Below are 21,859 nucleotides of genomic sequence, written 5' to 3'. Positions count from 1 at the left end.
TGCAAGGTCCCAGGTTTGATCTATCTTGTCTCCTAAAAACAAGCAAATAAACAAAAATACCAACTCAGGGGACACCATATGGCTCAGTGGTTGAGCTCCGGCTTCTCACATATGAGGTCCAGGTTTTCAATCCTTAGCCTCTGGTTCCTCAAAATAAAAACATTAAAATAAAAGTTCTTTCATATTTGCTGTTACTGATGTTCTAAAGTCTTTTGTCTAGATATAAATTTTCAGCTAGTATCATTTCCCTTCAACCTGAAGAAGTTCCTCTAACATTCTTTGTTGTGCTGGTATTCTGGTGAAAGATTGTCTCAGCTTGTGTTTGAAAGTGGTTTAATTTCCTATTTTTGAAGGATAGTTTGGCGGTTGTAGAATTCTAGATTTTTTTTTCTTTCAATACTTTAAGCATATCTCATTCTTCTCTTTGTTTCTGATGAGACGTCTATGATCAGTTTTTCCTTCTTCAACTGTATATATTGTAATGCATGCTGTATAGATATTTTCCTTATCCTTTGTTTATAGAAATTTGGTTATAATTTGACTTGGTATGGATTTTTGTATTTATGTTTTGTGGGATTTCAAACAAATCCATTTTTGAGAATCTTTTATAAAAATTTTGTATATTCCTAATTAATTGAATAATTTGGGAAATTTTTAGAATTATATTTAAAAACACCATTAGCCCCAGCAAACACTAACAGTTTATTACTGTTCTTCTAAGCAGGGTGTTTTTTTTAAATTAAGAGTTATTTCTGGGTTTTATGTATTAGTGCAGTTATATGTGTCGTCAATATGAAAGTATTCCCATTTTTCCCCAAAATTTAGCTCTAAATTTTTTTAAAAAATATTTATTTATTTATTTCTCTCCCTTTCCCCCTCCCACCCAGAGGTTGTCTGTTCTCTGGGTCTATTTGCTGCGTCGTCTTCTTTGTCCGCTTCTGTTGTTGTCAGCAGCACGGGAGTCTGTGTTTCTTTTTGTTGCATCATCTTGTGTCAGCTCTCCATGTGTGCGGCACTGTTCTTGGGCAAGCTGCACTTTCTTTCACGCTGGGTGGCTCTCCTTACCAGGGCGCACTCCTTGCGCGTGGGGCTCCCCTACGCGGGGACACCCCTGTGTGGCAGGGCACTCTTTGTGCGCATCAGCACTGCGCATGGGCCAGCTCCACACGGGTCAAGGAGGCTGGGGTTTGAACCGTGGACCTCCCGTGTGGTAGATGGACACCCTAACCACTGGGCCAAGTCAGCCACCTAGCTCTAAATTTTATGTAATATTTCCAACTTTAGCTTTTAATTTTATGCAGTACTGACCTTAACTTTAAAATAAAATGTAGTTTTTGGTTTGCATAATTTACCAGCTCATTTTAATTTTCAAATTCTGGCACAAATAGCTATAATAAATTGTGAGTTTTTGAACTATGCTTAGGATGAAACACATGGTGTCATCACTTTGTTTACATATATAAAGTGGTCTTTCACTTATAACTTAGCTTAATTTCTAATATGGTACCTTGGCTTTTACCATAAACTGTTTTTACTTTGAATTTAATATGAACTTAACAGAGTGAAACCTTAATGACAATTCTTCATTATCTCATTTTCTTTTTCAGGCCTGATCAACCTCGAATAACCAAAGATGTAATTTGTTTTCATGCTGAAGATTTCTTAGAAGTAGTGCAACGAATGCAGTTAGATTTACATGAGCCTCCACTGTCTCAGGTATCTTTTAAATAATAATGTTTTGCCTTTAGTCTAATTTTTGTTATGGAAAGACTTATTTGTATTCCTTGTTTGCTTTTTTAGTGTGTCCAGTGGGTTGATGATGCAAAACTTAATCAACTGAGGAGGGAAGGCATTCGCTATGCCAGAATTCAACTGTATGATAATGACATTTATTTTATTCCAAGGAATGTTGTGCATCAGTTTAAGACAGTTTCAGCTGTATGCAGTTTAGCATGGCATATTCGGCTCAAGTTATATCATTCAGAGGAGGACACGTCTCAGAATGCAGCTACTCATGGAACAGGCACATTATCAGATCCCACTGCATCAGTTCTTGGACCTCATACTGACAACATGATTTGTGCTGCAGGCAAAACCTCTTTGGAATCTGCTTTTTCAGACAAACTTCATTCTAAATATGAATTGCAGCAGATAAAACATGAACCTGTTCCATCTGTAAGAATCAAGGAAGAAATCATGAATGTTAATATTCCTGAAAAGACTAGAGCACCTAATAATATGGATGGCAAGAATATTAAAGGAAAATTGGATCAGGTTCAATTCACAGAATTTGAGATTGACGTGGACTCTAAATTTGGAAATAGCAACAAAGATTTAAAGGAAGAATTGTGCCCTGGAAGTCATATAAGTCTAGCTGATACAAGGCAACATAGTTCAGCTCATTCAAATCAAGATAGTAAAGATGATGATATTTTGTGCTAAATTTGTACAGACCATTTAAAATTCTTTTTTTTAAATAAATTTAATAATGTAATAAAAGATTCATGAATTCTGAAGCAAGCCAAGGACTTGCTCCCATGTCTGTTACAAAATATAGTTTATGTAGCTTTGTAACATTCCTCAGTGCCTGTCCATAACTGTGAAGTATCAGAGCATTTAGGGCCAGATGCACTGTAAACATTGCAGGTTTAAACATAAAGGAGTCTTTAAATCATTTGAGTTAAAGGTTTTAGAATAGAGCTGACATTAACACACACACACACACACACAAACACACGTATGTTATTTTGTAATATGAGCCAGAATTCTTTTTTGACAATTAGAGGCTTTTCCATAAAGCTTATTTATATTGATTTTTTTTTTCATTTTAAATGTGTCAGCACTGTAGTGTAAATAGCTTTAAAAAAATCTTTTTAGTGTGATTTATACTGAAATGTGAGCCATTTAATAAAGGTTCATAATAAATTTTTTTTTCTGTTGGGTCTGCAAAAAGACAACTGACAACTCAGTTAAATCATATATTTGATATGTTTCTCTCTCTGTACACCCATTTAGAGTGGTAATAGAGTGCAAATGCACGTATTCATATCTAGTGAATATTTAAGTTCCCCACTCAGTGTAAGCGTTTTTAAAAACTAAGATTCAGTTATGAATGCGTGTGTGCGTTTGTATGCGTATGAGAATGTTATATGTTTATCATATTTTGCATAATTTCTTAAGTTGCTGAATAAGATGAATATGTGAATCTTCTTGGCTGTACTCCCTATAATACATTTACTATTATTTATATTCAGCATTAAGGAAACAGTTTAGGTATAGAAACAATTTTAGAAAGGTGGGAGAACAAAGTCTTTGATATCTAACCCTTCTAACTAATGAAGTTAAGTGGCTAGATTACATAGTTCTAGTATAAAGTTTCTTTTTATTGTATGGAATGATTAAGACTTGGAAAAACTTTTCTTACAAACATTTGCATTGTACTTAATTATAGCTAAGTAAAACTCTCTAGTTACAGAAAGTTTAATTGTGAGCAATTAATCCTCTTACATTTTTCTGGTAGAAGAGGGATAAAATATGGCAAATACAAAATTGTAAAATAAGGACAATGGCTCAAACTGCCAATACAGAAATATAATTGACAGAATATTACGTAGTACTTGATCTTTCTCAGGACCCCAGTGTCTTGCCTAGCAAATAAAGCAGATAACTTCCTTTTCAGAAGAAGTTCTAGAAAATGAAATTGCAGTAGGAAGCAGGATTGCTAGTATCTACCTAAAGATAATGAGTAAACTGGATTTCAGCACTATTTCAGACTGCTTCTACTTGTGGAATTAAAAGTCAAACAAATGTTCTTGATGTAAGAAAATCTGCTCTTTGCAAATCTATTTTATTTGTTTGTCTGAACTGCAGCAATGATGTCAGTCAGTTCTGGCCCCAGATTAAAAAAAGGGTAGGCAAATATTGTAGGAAATCTTGATGCCTTGTAGGAAACCAGTTCATTTGCAACATAGTAAGTCTCATGGAATAAGGAATGTATAAATCATGATAATGTAAATAAGATTTTATTTTGTTTTATATGTAACTGTCTTATCCTATTCCCCACCTCTTTAATTTTCTAGCTAAATTTGGATTTCTAGCTAAAAATGGATTTACACTTACTGTTTTATGAGACAAAAGCTTATAATAAGCCAGTATTAAGAAATAAGAGGAAATGTAGTTGTTGTTTTTTTCTTTTTTATTTGAAGGATGATCTGTTTAACAAGGTTTGTTTTTTTCCAGTTTTCCAGTAGCATATACATATATGCATGAGGCCATACTATAATACATTGACTTTAGGCAACTCCTCCAAAATACATGAGCCTTAAATTTTTAACTTAAAGAAAAGCATATCTAAAACAACCACAGTGGTTGCTTCTAGGTATAGTTGCCTATAAAATCTATAGTCAAATTTCTCCATAATTTGAAATTTTAGTTGTTTTTTAAAACACATCTCTGTGAAGATAAGTTGAAATCAGTGGACTTAGATTTCAAGACACAGCCTTGTTATCATCTTGAATATTGCGTATTTTCCTTGTCTTACGGGTCATAATTTAAAAATCCTCTTTCAATGCAATCTGAGAACTTGTTGTCTACCTTTGTTACACACAAATAATTTCTATTTAGTACACTGCATTTTATTAATGGTTTCCTAGTTAGTACATTCCAGATCTTTAGTCGAACATAGTGTTTTGTTTTTATTTCTAATTTCTTGGACCAGAACAATAAAGTTCTTAAGATATAATTTCTGATATGGTCATATATTATATAGAATAAACAATTGTTATATAAATTATTAAACTGATAAACCTTAAAAAAAAAAAAGAAACGAAGGTACCTCAGTGGTGTCTGCTACAGTGCTTTTCTTTTTTTTTAATTACTTTTGTTCATATCCTTTTGGCTATTCAAGGTAATATATGTTCTGTACTCAGTTTAGCTGATTAGCTAGCAAAAGTATTAAACATTTGTGATAATTAGTTAAAAACTTTACTAAAGCCATATTCATTATCTTCCTTGTCACTAAGGCTATTGACCTTAATAAAGATAAGGTTGGTACAGCACAGACTATATGTGTATGCATGTGTATGTGCGTTTCTCTGTGTGTAAGTTTGTTTTCTGGAAGTACTATGTTCCCACATATTCATTTTTAACTCATTCTATAACTTTTGGTGGGGCTGGGAGGTAGGTCATGGAGGATAGGAAAGATTTCTTCAAGGTATTTCATTAATGTTCCTGAGTATAATACAGTTTTTTCCCCAATAGTGATGGCAGGTCAAGATCATTTTTGTAAATTTTTTTTTTTTTGCGTTTGAAAGGAATTTCGTCTTCCACCTTTCAATAAATACTAAAATTTATGACTGTAATCTTTTTACCTTTGTTATGTAATCATTTCCTTGTATTTACCTTTTGTTTTAATCTTGGCATCTTTAAAAATTCTTGATTTTCTGTCTTCAACAGAAACCATAAGATCTTGAAATTTATTCATATCCGGAGATTTTTTTCCCTCTTTAAAAATTAATGATTAAAAGTTGACAAGCCAGCAAAGGGGAAGAATATTGAGGATTTTCTTAAACAAGGTTGCTGAATTAGTTAGGAGGGATGGATGTTGGGATAATATGGTTAAAAATTACCTCTCTTTCCCCTAGACAGGTCCATTTCTGCCCCAGGAGGGAAGGACAAAAGTGTCATTCTTCTCAAAATACTTCTAGGCTGCAAAAAAGTGAGTCAGTAGGTCTTGGTTTTCAGACTGGTAGAATAGCTCTTAATCTTTCTTCCACCTAATTCAATTACCTTATATGTAAACAAAATTTTATGAGTTTTATAATGCATCATCTATGTCATGAGGGTTATATTTGATATGTTTGGCACTAAGTACACTGCAGATAAGATAGTGAAGATAGTGAAGAGGACAACTTGGGAGCAGTAAATCACTTTGGCTTCTCTGTCCTGGTGTTTCTCTTCAGTTTTTCCTGTAACCCCTGCATAATACAGATGGAAATAACTGCCTTTTAAAATGTTAAGCACAAGGTGGCTCAAAGCAGAGATGTCTTTCCTTTATAAGCTTATACTTTCTATACCACATCTCTACAGGGAGAGTTGGGAAAGGAGAGGAAAACATTTTGCATTTCTGGTTATCTTCTTTTCTAGTTCTTAATAGACTTCAAGCCAGTCAGGGAATGTGAATGAGCTGAAAAGAAAATAAGGTCAATTAGAATATATGTTAACTAGAGATTAAAAATAAAATTACTATTTGTGGGAAACGGATGTGGCACAAGTGATAAGGCCTCCACCTACCATATGGGAGGACCTGGTTTCAATTCCTGGGGTCTCATGGTGAAAAAGAAGAGAAAGCATGCCTGCACAGAGAGCCAGTGCCTGCCTGGTGAGCCGTGAGCCAAGTGCCCACGCGGTGAGCCAAGTGCCTGTGCGGCTAGCCGAGTGCCTACATGAGTGCCCACATGGTGAGCTGAGTGCCTGTGCGGTGAACTGAGTGCCTGCATGGTGAGCTAAATGCCCACGTGAGGGCCCAAATGGTGAGTCAGTGCCCATGTGGCATGGCAGTGCCCGCACGGTAAGCTGAGTTCCTGCGCAAGTGCCCACGTGATGAGCCGAGTGCCTGTGTGGTGAGCCAGTGCCCACGCAAGTGAGTCATGCAGCAAGATGATGACACAACAAAAGACAGACAAAAGGGACAGTCAAGGTGATGCACAGTAGAGACCAGGAACTGAGGTGACGCAATTGACAAGGAACCTCTCTCCACATCAGAGGTCCCCAGGATCGAATTCCGTTGAATCCTAGAAGAGAAAGATGAGAAGAGAAGACAAAGAGAAATAGATACAGAAGATCACACAGTGAATGGACACAGCAAAAACAGCAGGGTGGGGGAGGGGTGGGAGAGGGAAAGAAAATAATTACTTGTATATTCATTACTATAATCTTTCTACCAAGAACTATACTTAAAATATGACACCTTTGGATCTCTCTAAATTTTGAAATTTAGAATTTATACACATATATATATTTTTTTGCTGCCATTTTAATTTTAATAATGATGAAGTAAGTCTAAATTATATTTCAAATTTTTTCTAGGGGAGTTCAAATAGATGTTGCCTTAAAAAAAGTTCTGAGGTCAGAGGAAGTATTTTTCCATTTTTGTTATATTCAATGCCTGTTTCCTCACTGTGTTCTCTGCTGGAGATAGATGCAACTTGTTTGCCAAGTATTTTTATCTGTTTACTCACTATCTTCTGAGGCTTCTTCTGGACATACTTTCTTTCCCTTTTTTTCTCCACCATCCAGGGCTTGTCTTCTTGATTCAATGGTGCATCACATACTGTTTGCTCACTTTATAACCTGCTATTGGGGAAATGACACAGCGTTAGAATGTTAATGCTAGGCACAAAATACTATCCTAGAACTCACCCTGAGCCTGATCTGAAGGAGTAGAAAGGTGCAGTTTCCAAGGTTGCACAAGAAAGCAGCTCCAGCAGTTCCACACGTCGGAATCTACTTTAGAAATACTCCTCCTACTTTTGTGCCACATTGATAGAACTGACCCGTGGAAAAAGACCAAAATGTCTATTTGGTGCCTATACACCTATATTTTTAAAATGTTAAATCCTTATGCTTTCCTATAAAGTTCCCTGCTGTTGTAAAAGTGAAGATTGTTAGGTGTGCAGGCTCAGAGGTAAGTTGGTATAGTTAGCAAATACTTTGTGTAATACTGTTTAAAAACTTGGTTGGCCCGTTTGGACTGTGCCCTTCCTTCCCCCATGAAAAACTTTGAGATTTTTTGTTTGTTTTCCTTCTTTAAAGAAAACATTTCTTGAATTAAGTTTTTGCTCATGCTCTTGTTCCATCTTCCCTAGTGACAGTGTTTTGTTTTTTTTTCCTCCCCTTCTCCCACTCCCACACCTCCCCCCGCCCTTGTCTGCTCTCTCTGTCTATTCACTGTGTGTGTTCTTCTGTGTCTGCTTGGATTCTTGTCATCAGCACCAGGAATCGGTGTCTCTTTTTGTTGCATGTGTGTGCAGTGCCACTCCTGGGCAGGCTGCGCTTTTTTTTGGTGTGGGGCGGCTCTCCTTATGGGGTGCACTCCTTGTGCGTGGGGCCCCCCTATGCGGGGGACACCCCTGTGTGGCACAGCACTCCTTGCATCATCAGCACTGCACATGGGCCAGCTCACCACATGAGTCAGGAGGCCCTGGGTTTGAACCCTAGACCTCCCATGTGGTAGGCGGATGCTCTATCAGTTGAGCCAAATCCGCTTCTTGACAATGTTCTTGAAAAATCTTTCTGGATTCACTTGCACCTCTTCCAAATTACTTCGCATCACTATAATTTGAGAAATTTTTTAATAAATCAATTTTATAGATACATATTAATAAAGCACACAATTCCTCCAAAGTGTACAGTCAGTGGTATTTGGTATAATCATATAGTTGTGTATTCATCACGTCAATCAGTACTAGAGCATTTTCATTAGTTCAGTAATAATGAACAAAAAACAAGTAAACAAGAAAATTCTTTACCTCTCAATCTCTCTTTTTTACCCCTGCTGTACATGGCTGCTATTTTTTTTTTTCTTACATGGCTGCTATTTCTGACTATTCTTTCACTATCATTTATTCATTAAACAGTTTATTGAGATATATTCACATACCCTATGATCTATCCAAAGTGTATAACCAGTTGCTTTTTATATAATCACAGTGTTTTGCATTCATCACCACAAAAATTTTAGGACTATTTCATTACTCTACATAAAATCTCGGGAAGCAGACTTGGCCCAGTTGTTAGGGCGTCCGTCTACCACATGGGAGGTCCGTGGTTCAAACCCAGGGCCTCCTTGACCCATGTGGAGCTGGCCCATGCGCAGTGCTGATGCACGCAGGGAGTGCCGTGCCACGCAGGGGTATCCCGTGTAGGGGAGCCCCACGCGCAAGGAGTGCGCCCAGTAAGGAGAGCTGCCCAGCATGGAAGAAAGTGCAGCCTGCCTAAGAATGGTGCCGCCCACACAGAGAGATGACATAACAAGATGACACAGCAAAAAGAAACACAGATTCCCGTGCCGCTGACAACAGAAGCGGACAAAGAAGACACAGCAAATGGACACAGAGAACAGACAACCAGGGTGGGAGGGGGGAGAGAAAGAAAGAAAGAAATCTTAAAAAACAAAACAAAAAAAAACCTCCACAACACTTACATGCCTTACCCAGCCCTACATAACCACTAATTAACTTCATCTTTATAAATTGATTTATATTTACATTTTATATAAATGGAATCATACAAGAGGTTACACTATATTTAGTTCATAGAACAGTCATATAGTATTTGTCCTTTTGCTTCACTCAACAAAACGTCTTCTACATTCATCCATGTAGTCATATGCTTTAGGGGTTCATTTCTTCTTACCGCTATTAATACATAACATAGTATTGTGTGAATACACCACAGTTTGTTTATTCATCAGTTGATGGACACCTGGCTTGTTTCCAACTTCAGGCAATTGTAAATAATGCTGCTATGAACATCAATATGCAGATATCTGTACATGTCACTGCTCTCAGTTCTGGGTATATACCCAGTAGTGGTCTTCCAGGTGTTAGTCTCCAAAGCAAGGCCTTTATAGATACCCAGAGATGGCAAGAAGAAAGCCAACACAAGAGTGAGGCAGAACTTATATTTATTGTGTCTGCAGAGACAAGGAGCTAACATCAGCCTAAAGAAACTCAGACCCGAGTCCCTGAGCATTGGTTTCACTCTTAAATGCCTAAGTTTCTATTTAGAATCTGATTAGATTATGCATTAGCTTTTGTGCATATGGATGAACATACATTGCTGATTATATAATTGTATGATTAGTATGTTTGACATATGCTTACACATACATGATCAGAAAGAGGGTAGATAAGCTCCACCCAGGGTCTGGGTTTTACTATGATAATTAAGCAAGTTCAGATCAGGACAACTAGGAGATTCTTTTTTTTTTTTTTAAGATTTATTTATTTATTTAATTCCACCCCCCCTCCCCTGGTTGTCTCTTCTCTGTGTCTTATTTGCTGCGTCTTGTTTCTTTGTCCGCTTCTGTTGTTGTCAGCGGCACCGGAAGTGTGGGCGGCGCCATTCCTGGGCAGGGTGCACTTTCTTTCGCTCTGGATGGCTCTCCTTACGGGTGCACTCCTTTCGCGTGGGGCTCCCCTACACGGGGGACACGCCTGCGTGGCAGGGCACGCCTTGCGCGCATCAGCACTGCACATGGGCCAGCTCCACACGGGTCAAGGAGGCCTGGGGTTTGAACCACGGACCTCCCATGTGGTAGACGGATGTCCTAACCACTGGGCCAAGTCCGTTTCCCTCTAGGAGATTCTTGTGCGCAGGTCTGACGAACTGGTTGGAGCTGGTTTTCATACTTCATTGTTCTGGCAGAATGTTCTTAACCAGAAGTTTCAGCATCTGGCACCATATTGGGGTTGTATCTCATCATCATCTGATTTACATCTGATTTTGTCCTTCTGTATCTTAGCAATGGTAAAGAGAAGGAACAAACAATAAGGCAGTTTCAGGTTTTCTGTACTTTCTAAACTGAAGCTTATGGCATCTTAGTTTACATCCATCACAAGATGTGATGGTTAGGCTAATGTGTCAACTTGTCTAGAGTTGTGCCCAATTATTTGGCTAAGCAAGCCCTGGGATAATAATACAAGGACAATAATGAACTTTAATCATCAGTGACTTGATTGCATAGATGGTTGATTGCATCTACAATTAACCAAGGAGATTGCTGTCAGCAATGAGTGACATTTTATCCAGTCAATTGAATACCTTAAAAGGGGAAGTGATTTCAGCATTCAGAAAGAATTTTCCAGCTCGATTTCATGCTGCCAAAGTCTCCTGGGAACTCATCTAGGACCTTCATTGGAGACCCTGGTTTGCAGCCTGCTAGTTACAAACATTATATTGTGCTTTCACCTTTTCTATATCTTTCCAAAGATTAACACATATCCTTTTTACCAATTCTGCACAAGTTAACCCTCAGCTTTCCATTTCTTATTGTCATTCTATTTTTTGGTGACCCATATTCAAGTTATTAACTCCATGAGATTACACAATATATTTAGTTCATAGTAGTACAGTCATACAGTATTTGTCCTTTTGTGTCTGACGTAGTTCACTCATAATGTCTTCCAGGTTCATCCATGTTGTCATATGCTTTACTGCTTCATTTCTTCTTATACCTGCATAATATTTCATCGTGTGTATACACCACAGGTTGTTTATCCATCAGTTGATGGACTCCTGGGTTGTTACCATCTTTTGGTAATTGTGAATAATGCCACTATGATCGTCTGTCTGTATCACTGCTCTCAGTTCTTCTGGGTATATATATCCAGTAGTGGTATTGCCAGGTCATGTGACAAGTCTATATTCAACTTTAGGAACTGCCTAATAGTCCTCTACAGTGTCTATATCATTCTACATTCCCACCAACAGGGAATAAGTGTTCCTATCTCTCCCCATGCTCTCTAACACTTGTAGTTCTGTCTTTTTAATAGTGGCCATTCAAGTGGGTATAAATGATACCTCATTGTAGTTTTGATTTGCATTTCTCTAATCTCTACAAAAGTTGAAAATATTTCATGTGTTTTTTTTTTTCTATTTGTATTTCTTCTTTAGACAAATGCCTATTCAAGTCTTTTGCCCATTTTTTAATGGCATCATTTGTCTTTTTATTGTGCTATAGCATCTCTTTTTTTTTTTTTTTAAGATTTATTTATTTCTCTTCCCCACCCCAGTTGTCTGTTCACTGTGTCCATTTGCTGCGTGTTGTTCTTTGTCCACTTCTGTTGTTGTCAGCGGCACGGGAATCTGTGTCTCTTTTTGCTGTGTCATCTTGCTGCGTCAGCTCTCCATGTGTGTGGCACCATTCTTGGGCAGGCTGCACCTTCTTTCACACTGGGCGGCTCTCCTTACGGGGCACACTCCTTTGCGCATGGGGCTCCCCCATGCGAGGGGCACTCCTGCATGGCATGGCACTCCTTGAGCACATCAGTGCTGCGCGTAGGCCAGCTTCACACAGGTCAAGGAGGCCTGGGGTTTGAACCGCGGACCTCCCATGTGGTAGATGGATGGACGCCCTATCCATTGGGTCAAGTCCGCTTCCCTGTAGCATCTCTTTATATATCATGGATATTAAAGTCTTATTGGATATGTGACTTCCAAATATTTTCTTCCATTGAATTAGCTGCCTTTTCATCCTTTGACAAAAGTCCTTTGAGTTGGAAAAGTGGTCATTCTGAGGAGTTTCCATTTATTTATTTTTTTCTTTTGTGGCCTCATGCTTTGGGTGTAAGGTCCAAGAAACCACCACTTACCACAAGGCTTCAAGATGTTTCCCTACATTTTCCTGTAGTAGCTTTAGGTCCTGGCTTTTATATATAGTTCTTTGATCCACTTTGAGTTGTTTCTTGTGTAGGGAGTGAGAGGGGGTCTTCTTTCATTCTTTTGGTTATGGATATTAAGTTCTCCCAGCACCATTTGTTGAAGAGACTATTTTTGTCCCGTTAAATGGATTTGTCAGGTTTATTGAAAACCAGTTGGTCATAGATGTGAGGGTTTATTTCTGGACTCTTCAATTCTATTCCACTGATCGATGTGTCTGTCTTTATGGCAATACCATGTTGCTTTGACCACTCTAGCTCTGTAATATGTTTCAAGGTCAGGCAGTGAATTCCTCCCATGTTGCTCTTATTTTTCAGAATGCTTTTGGCAATTTACCAAATAAATTTGGTGATTGCCTTTTTATTTCTCTAAAGTAGGCTATTGGAGTTTTGATTGGTATTGCATTGCATCTGTAAATCAATATGGGTCAGATTGACATTTTCATGATATTTAGTGTTCATGCCTTCAAGTATAAGGACACCAATAATACTTTGAGCTCAAACTGATATTTACTGTGTAAACACTACCAATCAAGAAGAAAAGAAACCTCTTTGGTAGTTTGTGGTTTGCTTCTTAATATTATGTTTAAAGGACCCTGATAAATTTCTTCTCATGAAGAGAAGTAACTCATTTTCTTGATGACTTTAGTGATATGCCTGTCATATATGAAAATGGTCTTTTGTTTTCCTCTCCTTTACATGTTTTGTCAGCAGCCACAATCAGTTCCTACTTGCTGCACTGTGAAAAAGCAAAGTGGAAACCAGATGATCAAATTTGTATGGATAACAACTTTAAAATTTACAATAAGCTGTAGCTCAAGTATGAATCTCTCCTTTTTGTAGCTTTGTGAAGTAATTTTCTTGGTGGTTGGAAGCTCTCCATTGGTGGATTTATGTTCACATTTCATGGTGGCTGGCTGAAGCTGCCTTATCTAGCATCTATTTTCATGAAATGTTACTGAACAAGTTACAAATCCTTTAAACATCATTTTTTTACTTTTTATAATTTCTGATTTTACAAAGTTACTTTGTTCGTAAGTTATTTTTACTGTGAATTTTTTTATAACAAATATATTGCCCAAATAAGATTGAATTATTTATCCATGCTAACCTGGAAAAGAGTGGCTTTACCAAAACCCTTTGTTGTTTAAATTTCTTTCTTGAGAAGTGTGTTATTTTTTTAATAAATCTCATCAATAAATCTCATTATAGTATAAACAAAGTATCCTGTAATTAAAAACAAACCTTCAAAGGTATTTTTCTGGTAATAATTGTTTATATATAGGATTCCATTTGTTCCCGAGGAACACATCAGTAATAACTTGTGCTGCTTCAAGTATTTATTTAGTTTGGCAGTATATCAAGTGCAGTAAGGAAGACACTATTTTCTGGAAACCATTTAGATGCTGTTGCTATTGATTGATCCTTATGTATAAGCAGGTTGATTATTGTGTTGCTTTTTATATATAATTCTTAGCTATTTCTCTCTCCCTTTCTTGCTGTTAGAACTATTTCTGGCATGAAGAAACCTATTTCACCATTTCTCTTAGCAATCTTTTACAGAATTTCTGCTTTTCCAACAGGCTATATATAGCTTACCACCTGTGTTTCTAGGCCTACCACCTAGGACTGATTTTTATTTTTATTTATTTATATTTTTAAAATTAAATTTTAAAATTATCTTTTTTTAAAGTTAATAGATCACACAAAACTTTTACATTAAAAAACATAAGAGGTTCCCATATACCCCCCACCCACCCCCACCCCATTCCTCCCACATCAACAACCTCTTTCATCACTGTGGCACATTCATTGCATTTGGTGAATACATTTTGGAGCACTGCTGTACCACATGGTTAATGGTTTACATTGGAGTTTACACTCTCCCCCAGAACATTCAGTGGGTTATGGCAGGATATATAATGTCCAGCATTTGTCCCTGCAATATCATTTAGGACAACTCCAAGTCCCATTTACAGAGCAATCATGCATAAAAGACAGGATTCCCATATACTGCCCTATTATTAACACCTTGCATTGGTATGATATATTTGTTACAATTGATAAAAGCACATTTTTATCATTGTGCTATTAACTATAGCCCATGGTTTAACTTTGGGTTTACTGTTTGTAGTGCAGTTCCATGGAATTTTTATTTAATTTTTATTCTATTACTATATATACAACTTAAATTCCCCCTTTTAACAACATTCTGATATGTATTTCACTACTGTTAATTACTTCTACAATGTTTTGCTATGTCACTACCATCTTTCTAAAATATTTCCATCTTTCCAAATAGGAACTCTGTGCACATTAAGCCTTAACTTCCTGTTCCCTATCACCACCACATACTCTGTTAACCTATATTCCATATTCTGACTCCATGGGTTTGCTTATTGTAATTATTTCGTATCAGTGAGATCATAAAATATTTGTCCTTTTGTGTCTGGCTTATTTCATTCAACATGTCTTCAAGATTCATCCATGCTGTCGCACATTTCAGAACTTTTTTTTATGGCTGAATAATATTCTGTTGTATGTGTATATATACATATATATACCACATTTGTTTATCCATTCAATAGTTGTTGGACACTTGTGTTGCTTCCATCTTTTGGCAATTGTGAATACTGATATGAACGTAAGTTTGCAAATATCAGTTTGAGTCCCTACCTTAAATTCTTTTTGGTATATATGTGGTAGTGGGATTGCCAGATGATGTGGTAATTCTCTTCTTAACTTTGTGAGGAACTACCAAACTGTCTTCCACAGAAGCTAAACTGTTTAAAATTCCCACCAACAATGAATAAGTGTTACTATTTCTCTATCCTCTCCAACATTTGTAATATTCTATTCTTTTTGAAAAAATAATGCCCTTCTAGTGGATGTGAAATGATATCTCATTGCGATTTTGATTTGCATTTCCCTGATGGTTAATGATGTTCGGCATGTCTTCATTTGCTTTTTGTCCATTTGTATATCTTCTTTGGAGATATGTCTGTTCAAGTCTTTTGCCCATATTTTAATTGTGTTGTTTTCTCTTTTGTGATGTTGAATGATTTCTTTATATATTCTAGATATTAAACCTTTATCGGATATGTGATTTCCAAATACTTTCTCCTGTATAGGGTGTCTTTTTACTTTTTTTTTTTAGATTTATTTATTCAATTATTTGTCTGTTCTCTGTGTCTATTTGCTGCGTCTTCTTTGTCCGCTTCTGTTGTTGTCAGCGGCATGGAAATCTATGTTTCTTTTTTGTTGCATCATCTTGTTGTGTCAGCTCTCCGTGTGTGCGCTGCCATTCTTAGGCAGGCTGCACTTTCTTTCACGCTGGGTGGCTCTCCTTATGGGGTGCACTCCTTGCACGTGGGGCTCCCCTACGTGGGGACACCCCTGTGTGGCACGGCACTCCTTGCGCGCATCAGCACTGTGCATGGGCCAGCTCCACATGGGTCAAGGAGGCCTGGGGTTTGAACCGCGGACCTCCCATGTGGTAGACAGATGCTCTAACCACTGGGCCAAGTCCGCTTCCATCATTTTACTTTCACAATAAAATCTTTTGAGACAAAAGTTTTAAATTTTGATGGGGTCCTATTTATTTTTTTATTTTTTATTTTGTTGCTTTGAGTATATAATCTAAGAAACTATTGCCTAACACAAGGTCCTAGAGATGCTTCCCTGTGTTTTCTTCTAGGAGTTTTAGCTCTTATGTTTAGGCCTTAAATACATTTTGAGTTGATATTTGTACAAAGTGTGAGATCAGGTGTTTCTCTGCTAAAGCTGCCAAAGGTAATGTACCAGAAGTGGATTAGCTTTTACAATGGAAACTTATTAGCTTACTAGCTTACAGTTCTGAGGCTATGAAAATGTCCAAATCAAGGTATCATCAGGCAATTCTTTCTCCCCAAATACCAGCTGCCAGTGATCCTGGACTCCTCTGTCACATAGCAGGGCACATGGTAGCATTTGCTGGTCTCCCCCTTCTCTTCTGGGTTTCATTGCTTTCAGCTTCTTAATTCCATGACTTTCTCTTCATCTGAATTTCATTGTCTTTATAAAGAACTCCAGAAAGATGATTAAGACCCACACTTGGTCATGCCTTAACTGAAGTAACCTAATCAAAATTTCTACTTACAATATGTTTGCAGCCATCGGAATGGATTAGCTTTAAGAACATGAGTTTTCTGGGAAACATTATAGCTTCAATCTCTCAAACCTCACCCTCTGGACTTCAAAACACATGTTCTTTCTAAGTGCCAAAAACATTTATTCCATCACAATATCTCAAAGCCTTAAACCATTTCAGTAACAATATTAAGTACAAAGTTTCATCAAAATTGGTTTTAGGTGTGGTTTATCCTGGGGCACAATTCCCCTCTGGCTGTGGATCTGTGAAATTCAGAAAAACAAGTTATCTGCTTCCATTATACAATGGAGGAACAGTGATAAGATAAATGTTTCCATTTCCATGGGAGAAATTGGAAGGAAAACAAGGATCAAGGATCTCAAACAATTCTAAAACCCTGCAGTGTATACTCCATTAGATTTCAAGGTCTGAGAATCATCTGTAGTACATTGGTTTGTCCTCTGGGCTTGATGGAGCAGCAGCACCACCCCTTCCAAGAACTTGTGCAGAGGCCCTGCTCTCCTCAAGCACTGGGGTTAAGGCTCCATCTTCAGGCCCTGGGATAACAGTCAGGCTCTTAGCTCTATGTTCTTTAAGCAAGGGGTGGTAGCCAGACTCTAGGCTCTACCCTCCTCAAGCATCAGAGTGGCGACCAGATTCTAGGTTCCACCCTCGTCAAACACTGGAGTGGCATCCAACCTCTCTGCAATCCCCCAGGCCTGTGAAAAACCTGGGTGGTAATATTTCCTGAACAACAGGGCAGAAGACCTGCCCTCTCCAGGTTCTGGAGCATACTCACTCCACATACATGGGTGGGTCTACACTCTTGGCCCGAGTATGTCTTCAGTCCAGACCTTGGCTTTCATGTTTTTGCCTTTGAAGTCACTTTTCTATTAGTCTGTCCCTATTCTGCCCCATTTAGTTGAGGCTGGAAGTGGTTCTGTTCATAGAGATCTCGCAAAAAACTTGTCAGTATGTATGTAGTACACAGGGTTCCAGGCCATCAGAGGGTAAGACTTTCCAAAGGTCTTTTCAGGATAACTGCACTCCAATCCTAACTTGAGCTGAAATGGATGCTTGGTTTGATGTTCAGTTAAATCCTCACATGGAGTACTGTCTTCTGGGGACTTATTTTCTGGAAGTTCAGAATTTTCCAAATCATCAATTTATGTTTTCTCTTTGTGCCCAGGAGTTCAGTTCTCAGCTAATCTCTTTCCTCTCACATTTTACTATAAACTGCAATGAGAAGCCAAGCTGCGATTTCCACATTTAATATGGAAATTCCCTCAGGTAAATATCCATACTCATCACTTTGAAATTCTGCCTTCCATCTGACATCAGGACTCAATTCTGCCACTTCCTTTGCCACTTTAAAACAAGGGTTGCCTTCCAGTTTGCAATGACACATTCATCATTTCTAAGGCCTTATCAAAAGTTCCTTTAGCATCCATATTTCTACCAACAGTCTCTTCAAAGCCATCTAGGCGTTTTCTATAAGCATCTCAATTCCTCCCGCCTCTACTCATCAACCAATTATGAAGTCTTTTTAAACATTTTTGGTATTTACAATAGTAGCAACCCACTTGTCTGTTACCAAAATCTGTTTTAGTTTGCTAGGCTGCTGAGTGCAGATACCATTTATGATACTTTTTAATTAGCTTTTTTTTTTTCAATTTAAAAAATTTATTGAAGTATGTCATTTATACATGAACATACATAAACAATAAGTATACTAAAAATTGTGAACTTACTAAACAAAGATGCATAACATCATACAGGAATTCCATACATTACCCCATCACCAATACCTTGCATTGTTGTGAAACATTTGTAACAAATTATGAAAGATCATCATCAAAGTTTTAATACTAATCATAGTCCACATCTTTTATTGGGTGTATTTTCCCCCAATTCATCCTATTTTTTTGTTGTTGTTGTTCATAAACTATGCAATTTATCTAAAGTGTACAATCAATGGTACTTGGTATAATCACAGAGTTGTGTTTTCACCACTTCAATCAATATGAGAACATTTTTGTTACTCCAAAAAAAGGGGATAAAAAAACACACAAAAAAATCACTATCATATCTATATATTAGTGCTAATAATTACAAATCCTGTGATGTGCCCTCACCATTTCTATTCAACTCCAGACATTTACAAACAACTTTTTACCAATTCTACAAAGATTAAACCTCAGCTTTCCTTTCTCTAACCTCATTCTATTCTCTGGTGACTTATATTCTAGCTATTAACTCCATGAATTTGTTCACTATATTTAGTTCATAATAGCAAAATCATACAATATGTGTCCTTTTGTGCCTGGCTTGCCTTACTCAACATAATGTCCTCCAGGCTCATCCATGTTGTCATATGCTTCACGACTTTATTTCTTTTTACAGTTGGAAAATATTCCATAATGTGTATATATCACAATTTGTTTATCCATTCATCAGTTGGTGGACACCTGGGTTTTTTCCATCTTTTAACAATCATGAATAATGTTACTATGAACAATGCTGTGTAGATATTTGTTCATTGACACTGCTCTCAGTTTTTCTGGTTATATATCTAGTAGTGGTATTGCCGGGTCACATGGAAGAGCTAAATTCAACTTCCTCAGAAAATGCCAAATAGTCCACAGTGTTTGTACCATTTTATATTCCCACCAACAGTGAATAAGCCTTCCTTTCTCTCCACATCCTCTCTAACATTTTTAGTAGAATCTCTCTATAGTTATGGATAGTAGACCCTTGTTGTATGTGTGATTTCCAAATATTTTCTCCCATTGAATAGTCTGCCTTATAATCCTCTACATAAAGTCCTTTGAGGTGCAGAAATGTTTAATTTTGAGGATGTCCCATTTATCTGTTTTTTAATTTGTTGCTTGTGTTTTGGGTGTAAGGTGTAAGGGGTTTTGTAGATATTTCCCTACACTATCTTCTAGGAATTTTATGGTCCTGGCTTTTATATTTAGGTCTTTGATCCATTTTTAGTTGATTCTTATATAGGGAATGAGACAAGGGTCCTCTTTCTTTCTTTTGGTTATAGATAACCAATTCTCCCAGCACTATTCACTGTAGAAACTGTTCTGTCTCAGAAAAGTGGACTTCGTAGGTGTTTTGCTTTGCCAAAGGGCTGCTGATACAAAGTACTAGGAATCTGTTCGCTTTTAAAAAGGGATTTATTTGGGGTAAAAGCTTACAGTTCTAAGGCAATGAAAAGTCCAAACTGAGGTACCATCAGAGATGCTTTCTCACCAAAGTCAGCTACTGTTGATCCTGGCGTGTTGCTGTATGGTGAAGCAGATGGCCACCAATCTTTGCCGAGGTTTCAGCCTTCCCCTCCTGCCTCACCCTTTCCTCTTACACTGCTCCATGAGCCCAGCCTCTTGGGGCTTTGTGTAATCCTCTCCTGGCTTAGGGCTTGTTTGTTTCCGGGCCTCCTATACCAGTCTTGGCTTCCACACTCTTCCCAAGATAAGCTATTAGGCAAATGTCTTATCTCTGCCCCAGGCCTCATCTGTTTGAACCTCTCCTGTCACATGGCAGGATAAAAAGTGGCAGAGCTTTCTTCCTGTTTCTGTCTATATGAGTCCATATATATCAGACCCAGCAAGGTTACCAGGAATCAACCTGAGTCAGGCCTATTGACATAGTCCAATAAAAAGGCCCCTCAAGTGAATTTGCTGCAATCAATGGGTATCATACCCAAAGGAAAAGGTTAGTTTACAAACATAATTGTTCTCTTTCTCTTTTTGGGATTTATAAAATAACCTCAAACTGCCATAGCAGCTTTGTCAAAAATCAGTTGACCATAGAGATGATTATCTATTTCTGAACTCTCAGTTTGATTCCATTGATCAATGTGTCTATTATCTTTGTCAATACCTTCCTGTTTTGACCACTGTAGCTTTATAATACACTTTAAAGTCTGGAAGCATGAGTACTCAGACTTCACTTGTCTATTTTAGTATTATTAAGGCTGTTCTGGGCCCCTTACCCTTCCAAATAAATTTGGTAATTGACTTTCCTATTTCTGTAAAGTTGGCTGTTGGAAATTTGATTGGTAATGCATCGAATCTATAAATCAATTTGCCTAGAATTGACATCTTCATGATGTTTAGTCTTCCAATCCATGAACACAGAATGCCCTTCCTTTTGTTTAGGTCTTTTTTTCTTGGGCAGGCTGAACTTTCTTTCGCCCTGGGCAGCTCTCCTCATAGGGTGCACTCCTTGCGCGTGGGGCTCCTCTACGCGGGGGACACCCCTGCATGGCATGGCACTCCTTGCACGCATCAGCACTGCGTGTATAGGTCTTTTTTGATTTCTTTTTTTTCAGCAGTGTTTTGTAGTTTTCTGAATACAGGTCCTTTGTATTCCTGGTTAAATTAATTCCTAGATATTTGAGTTTTTGTTTTTGTTTTTTTGTAAGTGGGTTTTTTTTTCTTGATTTCCTCCTCAGCGAGCTCTTTACTAGTGTATAGAAATACTACTGATTTTTGCATGTTGATCTTATATTCTGCTACTTTGCTGGACTTGTTCATTACCTCAAACAGCTTTTTTGTAGACATTTCAGAATTTTGTAAAAATAGGATCATGTCATCTGCAAATAGTGAAAGTTTTACTTCCTCTTTTCCAATTCATATGCCTTTTATTTCTTTTTCTTGCCTAACTGCTCTAGCTAGAACTTCCAGCAAAATGTTTAATAATAGTGGTGACAGTGGGCATACTTGTTTTGTTTCTTATCTAGGAGGGAAAGCTTTCACCTTCTCCCCATTGAGTCTGATGTTGGCTATGGGATTTTCATATATGCCAATATGCTGAGGAACTTTCCTTCTACACCTGTCTTTTGAGTTGTTTTTGTCAAGAAAGGATGCTGCATTTGTCAAATGCCTTTTCAGCATCCATTGAGATGATCACCTGGCTTTTTCCCTTCAATTTATTAATGTGGTATATCATGTTAATTGATTTTCTTATGTTGAACCCCCTTTGCATACTAGGAATAAAACCCACTAGATCCTGGTGTGTACTTCCTTAACTGTGCTGTTAGATTCAATTTGCAAGTATTTAGTTGAGAAGTTTTGCATCTATATTTATTAGAAAGATCAGTCCGTAATTTTCTTTTCTTGTGGTATCTTTATTTGGCTTTGGTATTAGGGGGATGTTGGCTTCATGAAATGTGTTGGGTAATTTTCCCTCCTTTTCAATTGTTTGGAAGAGTTTAAAGAGGATTGGTATTAATTCTTCTCAAATTGGTAGAATTCACCTGTGAAGTCATCTGGACCTT

The 21,859-nt window shown here is 37.5% G+C and overlaps 1 protein-coding gene and 1 long non-coding RNA gene across 4 annotated transcripts in view; one reads left to right on the top strand and one right to left on the bottom strand.

Annotated features, from left to right (window-relative positions):
* Window positions 1-5,360, top strand: part of RSBN1L (round spermatid basic protein 1 like) — a 63,399-nt gene extending 58,039 nt beyond the window's left edge. For both annotated transcript variants that reach the window (XM_004473389.4, XM_058297968.2), the window contains 2 exons: window positions 1,608-1,716; window positions 1,801-5,360. In XM_004473389.4, the coding sequence (XP_004473446.2) occupies window positions 1,608-1,716; window positions 1,801-2,442 (751 nt within the window). In that variant the 3' untranslated portion in view covers window positions 2,443-5,360. The remainder of the gene's footprint in view (window positions 1-1,607; window positions 1,717-1,800) is intronic.
* LOC111759131 (uncharacterized) overlaps window positions 1-21,859 on the bottom strand; it is a 45,944-nt gene that overhangs the window by 13,366 nt on the left and 10,719 nt on the right. The window contains exons 2-3 of one of the 2 annotated variants that reach the window (XR_002793218.3): window positions 7,239-7,353; window positions 5,628-6,791 (exon numbers count right to left, since the gene is read on the bottom strand). This is a non-coding gene — a long non-coding RNA (uncharacterized lncRNA). The remainder of the gene's footprint in view (window positions 1-5,627; window positions 6,792-7,238; window positions 7,354-21,859) is intronic. The other variant, XR_009185969.2, reaches the window with a different exon arrangement.

Source organism: Dasypus novemcinctus, chromosome 5 (assembly GCF_030445035.2).
Source record: "Dasypus novemcinctus isolate mDasNov1 chromosome 5, mDasNov1.1.hap2, whole genome shotgun sequence".
NCBI classification, from domain to species: Eukaryota; Metazoa; Chordata; class Mammalia; order Cingulata; family Dasypodidae; genus Dasypus; species Dasypus novemcinctus.
This window is presented reverse-complemented; position numbering and strand designations above follow the sequence as displayed.